Source organism: Zingiber officinale, chromosome 1A, assembly GCF_018446385.1.
Source record: "Zingiber officinale cultivar Zhangliang chromosome 1A, Zo_v1.1, whole genome shotgun sequence".
In the NCBI taxonomy this organism is placed as follows: domain Eukaryota; kingdom Viridiplantae; phylum Streptophyta; class Magnoliopsida; order Zingiberales; family Zingiberaceae; genus Zingiber; species Zingiber officinale.
The window spans coordinates 96,840,606-96,849,356 of record NC_055987.1 but is presented as its reverse complement, the minus strand read 5'-3'; the positions used below and the strand labels follow the sequence as shown (position 1 = coordinate 96,849,356).

The window sequence follows — 8,751 nt, the reverse complement described above, 5'->3', positions numbered from 1 at the left end:
TACCTAATTACACTACGACCTTCCAATGGTTTGTTCTTTTCCATCTTGGTCGTGAGCTACTGTTTATAATTTATAAGGAACCGATAACATGATCTTCTGTGTGTGACACCACACACCATGTAATCTACAATATAAATTAATTGAACAACTACATTTATCATAAATGTAGACATTTGACCAATGTGATTCTTATTTCTAGATAAATGTTTATACCAAAAGCTAGGCTTTTAGTATATATCCTAACAGCTTGGAGGTGCCTCGGGTGCAAAAGCTGAGCTGGCTGCGAAGCACCATTGGAGGCGCCTTGAAGAAGGCAGAAGGCACCTTGGAAGGCGCCTTGAGTGAGGTTTAAGGCGCCTTGAATGGATGAAATTCGACCAGGTCAGATTTGATCCACGCGGAAGACCAGGCAGCATGGAGGCGCCTTGAACAGCCTTCATGGCGCCTTGAACACCCTTTATAAGGGGGTTTCGACCAGCACTTCAGAACAACGAATACCAAGTGATCTCTCATCAACGTGCTGCTACAAAAGACACTCCGAAGTGCTGCTACAAGTGCTCGACGACCCGAAGCTTCAGATTTAGCATTTCTTGTTGTCGGTATAATACTTATAGCTTTTAATTGTACTCATAATTGTAATCTTTTAACGAGCTTATAGTTGTTGTCCACCGGAAGCGATCAAGGATCGCGGGCCTTCGAGTAGGAGTCGTCACAGGCTCCGAACGAAGTAAATCTCTGTGTCCTTCTGTTTGTGTTTGTTTGTTCCTTAATTCCGCTGCTTTAATTACTCTAACGCTGTTTTCGATTCCGATACGTACGAAATAGCCACGAGCGTTATTCACCCCCTCCCCTCTAGCGCTTCTCAATCCAATAATATCCATGCCGAGATATCTTCAAGATGGCTTCTCTAAGCCACAAGTTTTTATCTTCGATTTGGTACTAACTAAAGGAAGAGACGGAGTGAACCGAGAGAGAATCCTAGCTCAACTTTGTGCCCAAGGGTGAGGGTAACCCGATGACATAAAGTGAGGTAACGGCAGCAACCTCTGTTGCTATCCGGTGTCACTAGAAAGTGTCAATGCTGAAATTGACAACAATGGGCGTCAACATCAAAATTGACAGCAAGGGATGTCAACGTCTGAATCGACAGTAAGGGATGTCGGTGCCAAAATCGACAACAAAGGGCATTAGCGCCGAAATAGGCAGCAAGGGGCGTCAACACCAAAATCAATAGTAAATGACATCGGCATCGAAATTGACAGTAAGGAGTATCGACATCAAAATTGACAACAAAGGACATTGACATTGAAATCAACAGTAAAGAGCATCGGCGTCGAAATTGGCAACAAAGGAGATTGGTGTCAAAATCAATAGTTAGAGGGAGAGGGAGAAGAGGAAATCCTAATATCCAATTCCAATAATGAATAACTTTTCTCATTGGGGAGGTCAATGACTTGAGGAGCAAGTCATTTCCCAAACTCAATAACCAATAGCAATCCGATCCATTACCATTATGTTTAGTTCAAACCAAACCATCTTGATTTATAACCAAACTATTTTCATTTATAACCAAACCAACTTTGGTTCATAACTAAACTAAACCAATTTGGTTTATTATTAAACCATAATAAATCCATCTCACCTACAATAGAAGTGACCCACCATTGTTTCCATCCAATAAATATCTTTCATATTTGTTTCTTATCTAGTCCTACCAAACTTAGTCTCTCTCAATCTAAGAATCAAATTCTCAAATTTATCTTAAGTCTTTCGGATATACTCGTAGTACGTGTGACCAATAAGTTCTTGATTTATATTGATCATTCATAATTAACTATTAGTTATAAATTAATCATGAGTGATACCTAGTAGTATATCACGATCCCCCATTAATTGAAAAATCATAATCGATTCCAGAACCACTTCTGAATCCTTCGACAACTACATTTATTCGTGTGTCTATTCCTTTCACTCATTTTAAACCCACATAGTTTAAGACATAATCTATGTATCAATCCCTACTAGGTTGACCTTTAAACCCGTCGATAGCTACAATTATTCAAATTACTCAAATATATGTCCAAGAAAATCATTCTCTTGACGTATAATGTTTTGGCCAAAGACTTATGAGTAATAATTCTAACAAGATGTCATAGAGTATATGTCTCCTTATAAAAGGAGTGATAAATTCTCTATAAGCTATTCAAACACCTTCGAATATATTAACTTATACCAAATTATCTCAGGATTATATATTCATATTGTTTAAAATGTCAAAGTATAAGTTTTCATGATCAAGATTACTTGAATACCTCAAGTAGAATGAAACTTATACTCAAACTGTAATAATATCTACATAGACATGTATAGAATCACATGAAGTTTCATAGCATATCACACACATCCAATGAACTAGTTATCCCATCCATATGCTAACTTTCAACATCTCAATGTTTTCAGTCAGTGAAGACTGACTGCTTGGATAAACTAAGGAGCATAACATATGTTAGTCTTATAGAATTGATGATGTTCAATCTGATCAACTTATCAACTAGGGAATATTTCAATACATATATAATTTACACATGGAGAGATACCTACTAATTATGATCAAATCATAATTTCTCTCATGTTATACATTATATTGTGAACTTTATTAATTGAATTTAATATCAATATCATATACATATAGAATGTATACTCAAATAAGAAATTTTATTTATTCAATAAATAATATAATATCTAAGGTAAACTCCATGATACGATATTTATTATTTATATAAATACGAGACGAGATTTATTAGATTACCTCGCCCCATCTATGAAATAAGTGGAAGGAAGGCATCTGATTTGGAAATATTATCTGAAGAGGTTGAGCAAAGCGACTAAGTAAAAAAAAACTGGTTCAACGGTTAGACTCTGAACTACTTCATGAATCGATTACCGATTGAAGACATCAACCACTTCTGGGAATTTTAAAGAACCCTTCACTAGTCGGTCGAGATCTCTCTCAAATGAGTCTAGATAGGAACAAGAGAAACTCAGTCTCGAATAAAGCAGAAAGGTTGAATCCGGACCTGTATAAGTGTTGTCCGATGATTGTCTTATGATACCTCTCAAATATAACAATTTCAAGTTCTAAAGTGCCCTTAAGTCTATACATGCCCAGATATATTAGTTTGAAAGTCATTAACAACAATTATCAGAAAATTTTTAAGTTTATGACTTTAAAGTAATTGACACATACATATAACTTATTGTAGGGATGTTAGTATCAGACATGAACATCATAAATACCTTTACTACACTGCCTTCTTCATTATATGTTAACTCTTCTGAAATTTAAATCTATAGGTCCATCAATAAATTTCGGTTAAAACTTATTGATGAACCTAGAGAGTTTTAATTGGACTCATTCTAACTCTTGTGGATTTCTTCAATGCTCCATAGTCCAAATATGGCATTCTTTATTGTTTAAAAAAAAATATTACTGATGGTATTGGCGTTGATTTTTAAATATCAACACCACAACGATGCTGATGTGTTAAGCTGGTGTTAGTGTTTAAAAATTAGTATCATGAAAAATAAAACAAAGAAAATTAACAGCATAAAAGTGAAACCATCATTTCGGTGACCCCTCCAGGGTACTCCCCTATTGTCTGGAAGGGAGGTAAATCACGAGGGGTTTCGTCCAACAATTGGAATATATGTAAGGAGGGGTTGAGGCAACTAACTAGACATTTCATATACACCCGTTGAGAATCAACCTTAGACCTATTGATAGCAACACCTTTATATGAATCAACTGTACCAACTCGTGAGAGTAAAATAGAAAAAAGGAAAGATGTTACATGCAAATGAGAGAAGAAATAAAATATTACATGTAAAGGAGAAAGGAAAGAAAATAGTCCATTGTTGGCAAGAGGAGGCAAAATGGAATTAAATGTGCCCTTTAGGAAGAATGAAATCATGGTGTGCCTTTTAGAAATTCTGAAATCTTAGGTGCGTCGTTTGAAAAATTACCAAAACTATATTATAATATTTAACTAATTTTAATTAAATTAGAGTAATTTAAATTAATATTTTTTTACTAGTGTTAGAATATTTTTAGGTATAGTTATTTAGTAATTTTGAGTACTAATTTTAATTAAATTAGAGTAATTTAAATTAATATTTTTTTACTAGTGTTAGAATATTTTTAGGTATAGTTATTTAGTAATTTTGAGTATATAAATAAAGATATTTTTAAAAAAATAAAATACCTTTATATATTTATATTTATATTTATATTTAAGATAAAATACCTTCTAATACTTAATAATAAAAACAAAGAAGTCCACTGACTTAGCTAGGATGGTAGGATAGTAAGTGAGATGGACATAGTTAAGATGGTAAGCGAAGGATAGATTTATCCAATGAATAAAGAATTAAATCTTTAGATTGATTAGTGTAAATTTGAAGGTCGGATCATTTAGTCTAGGATCTTTTGGATCAAGGGAGTTTCTATAAATTCATTGGTAGGGTGGATTATATTTCATTTATCCATCCATTTAACATATAGGGTATAATATGTAATCAGATTTCTTAGTCCAAAAAAATGGATCAGAGGATGATCCATTTTAAATTGCGGTCAGATCATAATTACGATCTATCGTAATTGATTGCGATCTCTCCTTGATTTCACCGTCCCCTTCAGGTTATAGTTCGGATCGGAATGGACAGATGGAGGTCAGCTCTTGCTCAGCGCCCGACAACTTAGACATTTGCCCACTTTTGACAGCTTCTGGTCATCCTCTCCGACTCAGACTATAATCTGATAGGGACGATGAATTTAAAAGAGATTGTAATCAATTACGATCAGATCACAATTATGATCCAATCATAATTTAAAATGAACTATTCCCTGATTTTTTTTTTTTTTTTGGTTTACCAAAAAATCTACTCCTATATAATCTGCCCCATCAATGATGAAGAAGGACGTATAATCCACCCTATTAATAAATAGATAGAGATCCTGCACCAGTACAGATCAGATCCTGGATCGGAGGATCCTCTGTAAATTCCCACCTGGAGCAACTCACTTGTGCCTTTTTTTGCCCAAGAATGAAAAAAATAGCATATTTTTTTATTTGTTAACATATATTTCCTCTTCATTTTTGAAATGTAATTATATGAAATAAATTGGATCAAAACAAGCAACACCACCCCCAACTCAATGTTTCCTTTCCGCCTTATAAAAAGCTTCCCATCCCCTTCCTCCGCTCTGACTTCTCCATTCCTCCACGCTTCTTCTTCCTCAAAAGGAGGGTTTTAAGAGCGAATCCGTCATTCCCGTCCTCCTCCTCCTCCTCCTCCTCCTCCTCCCACTCCATTCCCCCTCAAAAAAAACATATCTTTAGCGAGAACGGAGATGGGAGGAGCAAATGGAGACGCGGCGGAGAAGCAAGAGGAAGAGGGGCGGAGGAAGTTCGCGGTGCTGCTGTGCGCCGAAGACTCCGAGTACATGCAGAAATCCTACGGGGGGTACTTCAAGGTCTTCGTCAGACTACTGGGGGAGGAGGGTGAGACGTGGCACGTCTACCGCGCCGCCCACGGCGAGCTGCCGACGGCCGACGAGGCGGACGCCTACGACGGGTTCGTGATCACCGGGAGCTGCAATGACGCGGAAGGAGACGACCCGTGGATCCAGGGCCTCGTCGTCTTCCTCAAGGCGCTCGACGTCAAGAAGAAGAAGGTCCTCGGCGTCTGCTTTGGCCACCAGGTGGACGACGCTCTGTTTCTTTATTTACTTTTCTTCTCTTCTTTATATGTTTAAAACTAAAATTTGTTTTTTTTTTCTAAAAAAAAGCATTTTTCAATTTATACATATCTTTCTACTGCAATGTCTAGTGTGTACACTAAAATCTAAACAACTTGAAGAACTAGAAATAACTTAAATAGAGGTAGAATTTATCCCTGAAATCATTTTGTATTTACTGTTAATTTTCTTCTGTTCTTGTGGAAAATTATAGTCACATAACCTTAATGTCACATGTTCAATGCACCCAGTATAATCGGATATTTTTTGAGACGTGTACCAATTTTTTCCCCCAGTGGTCCTTAAAGATTAGGTACCTAATGTTTTTGTGGACTCAAGTGCTTAGGGTTTAAGGACTTTGCGATCCTACAAGATTTCTTGTACTTGAGGGACCACGAATATCCATCTTTCTTGGGCATTGATGATCCACTGAATAAATGAAGACAGCACTGTTCGGGACAGGAGACTGAGGACTATGTTACAGTGTTTCTTAGGTTACGGTAAGGAAGGTTCGTTGTGCCCCACCAAAGACACAGGAAACAGATTAAGGCCATCTCCACAGCATCTTAATTTTTTGCACCACCAAAATGACAAAAGAGACTAAGAAGTTGGCTAGAAACATCTAACACAACATCTTAATTTTTGATGACATATAAATTAGAGAAATCTAAAAAAAGTTAGAAAAAAAATTCAGTTGGAGATACCTAAGAGGTTGGTTCAAATTTTCGAACCCATCCTAATTTTTCACTGCCACCTGCAGAGAGAAAATAAAAAACTTATAAGAAGTTGTCATTGGAGATGCCCTTAACTCCCCTTAAGACCAATTTTTTTGAAAATTGGACCGCACCAAGTCCCGTTTTGGGTAGTCTTGTTCGACCTATCGATTTAATTTTTCAAAAGCCTATGGTGGTCTTTGATACTCTGACTCTTCAGTTATCGTCTTCGTAACCTATCGTTTGTAGAATCGTGTGCTTAGGATTTAGGAACTTATCGAAGAGCTTATAAGGGTGAGTATATCTAAGTCCACCCGGATAGCCTTAACCTCTTTTTGATAGCAGGAGACTTTGCTCTTTTTCATACCATCTCCAATCATAAAATTTATTTTGGTACATTTTTTGCACCAATTTAGTATCATTTCAGTAGTAAATATTTTTCCAACTCCAACCAATACTCATCATTCATTTCCTACAATAATAGAATATTTCTTATAATATTCTATTTTCCTTATTACTTATTTAAATTATAATTAGTATAATAAATTTATAATATATAAAATTTACATAATAAATTCAATTCAATTCAATAATATTAATTTATAATATTTAAGAATATTCTAAATATAAATTTAATATTATAATATGTTATATATATATTAAAAAAAAAAGGCACTTGCACCATCCTGTTAACTTACATTGAAATAGTATAAATTTAATATATATATATATATATTTTGAAGTGTATTTGGTGTCCCTTTTACACTAAAATAGTGTAAAAAGGACACGGTTGGAGATGGTCTCAGCCCAATAGATAGGGCTCACATGGAGCAGATTTGAGATCCGATAGACCATTAGGCCTTGAGAGTATAAATAGAACAGCAGAGGCTATGATTTGGGGGTTAACATTATTCTTCTTTCATTTTCATATTTTTCTCCGTCTATTGTTGACTTGATTGTCGAAGGGGCCATGTCGGCATTTGATTTGATCGTCGGAGGAGTCACGTCGGCGCTCTGATAGATGTTAATGTGCAGGCAGAGACTGAGAGTAGGAGCCGCAACACTTTTAGTTTTCCTCTTGCTGCTGAAAATTGTGTTGTTCTTGTCAGTGAAAAAATTGTGTTGCTATATGTTGAAATTTGAGTTTGCATAATTTGAAATTCCATATCTTTGATCTCGAAAAAGAACTTGAATTTTGCAACAAATGTTTCATACACAGTTCAGTTTGCGAGATTTGCAACAATGCAATGGCTGATTCCATATCTTGTTTGGGCAGATTTTAAGCAGGGCTTTAGGCGGGAAGACAGGGAGAGCCAAGAAAGGTTGGGACATAGGAGTCACTTGCATCCACCCCTCTCGCACCATCATCGATATGCAGTCTCCACTCGACATCCCCTCTCATCTTCCTGTGATCGAATTCCACCGCGACGAAGTAACAATCATCGGCATGGATTCTTCTTTATCATTTCAGCATTTCCTAATTTGGTGCATTGGTTGGTTTGCATATGTTCAGGTATGGCAACTGCCTCCCCAAGCAGAGGTCCTGGCTTGGTCCGATAAGACAGGTATCGAGATGTTTAGGTACGAAGATCACATATTGGGCATTCAAGGCCACCCTGAGTACAACAAAGACATCTTGCTGCACCTCGTCGATCGCCTCCTCCAACGCAACCTCATTCAGGTTACTACTGAAAAAAACTTGTGCAGCAAGAAGATGTATCTTCACTTGCTCAAGGACACTTGTTTTGCAGACTTGCCATGCTGAAAAAGCGAAGAGGAGCATTGATACACATGAACTAGATCGCGAAGCTTGGAAGAGGCTCTGCAAGGGGTTCTTGAAGGGGAATCTTTCATGGTAGCTAGCAGCGATTTATCGTTCGGTTGGAAATCGAAGGAGAATTGATCTCTACTAAAGCTCTATATTTCGTACATAGGGACTCGTGTTCATGGTGAAACGGGAACAGTTTGATTAATGCAAATGTTAATAGTTGTTAGTTTGCTCTCGAGATTTATATTAGAACAAGAAACAATATAAATTGGATAAAATCAAGATTATCATGAATGATATTATTTATGATCGTTTGAGTTAGAATTGGCATCCTCAGTTGGAGCAAAAAGATAATATTGCTCATCCTAAGCTAAGCTAGGCGGCATACTTACATCACGGGCGGTTATTAATCTTTAGAATAATGACTAGTACATAAGGGAGATATTTATCTTAATTTTGCCGAGATTCGAATC

The 8,751-nt window shown here is 36.4% G+C and overlaps 1 protein-coding gene across 1 annotated transcript; it reads left to right on the top strand.

Moving 5' to 3' along the window:
- Positions 1 to 5,231: 5,231 nt before the first annotated feature.
- LOC122027347 (gamma-glutamyl peptidase 5-like) lies at positions 5,232 to 8,599 on the top strand. The gene is made up of 4 exons (XM_042586299.1): positions 5,232 to 5,761; positions 7,787 to 7,942; positions 8,024 to 8,191; positions 8,262 to 8,599. The coding sequence occupies exons 1-4, from the start codon at positions 5,411 to 5,413 to the stop codon at positions 8,367 to 8,369; spliced, it is 783 nt and encodes a 260-aa protein (XP_042442233.1). The 5' UTR covers positions 5,232 to 5,410; the 3' UTR covers positions 8,370 to 8,599.
- The last annotated feature ends 152 nt before the right edge of the window (positions 8,600 to 8,751 follow it).

Excerpts from the sequence above, each read along its gene's own strand:
- LOC122027347 (XM_042586299.1), top strand. The coding sequence starts at position 5,411 with ATGGGAGGAGCAAATGGAGACGCGGCGGAGAAGCAAGAGGAAGAGGGG. Across the intron at positions 5,762-7,786 it reads GCGTCTGCTTTGGCCACCAG|ATTTTAAGCAGGGCTTTAGG; the intron begins GTGGACGACGCT and ends TTGTTTGGGCAG. Across the intron at positions 7,943-8,023 it reads TCGAATTCCACCGCGACGAA|GTATGGCAACTGCCTCCCCA; the intron begins GTAACAATCATC and ends GCATATGTTCAG.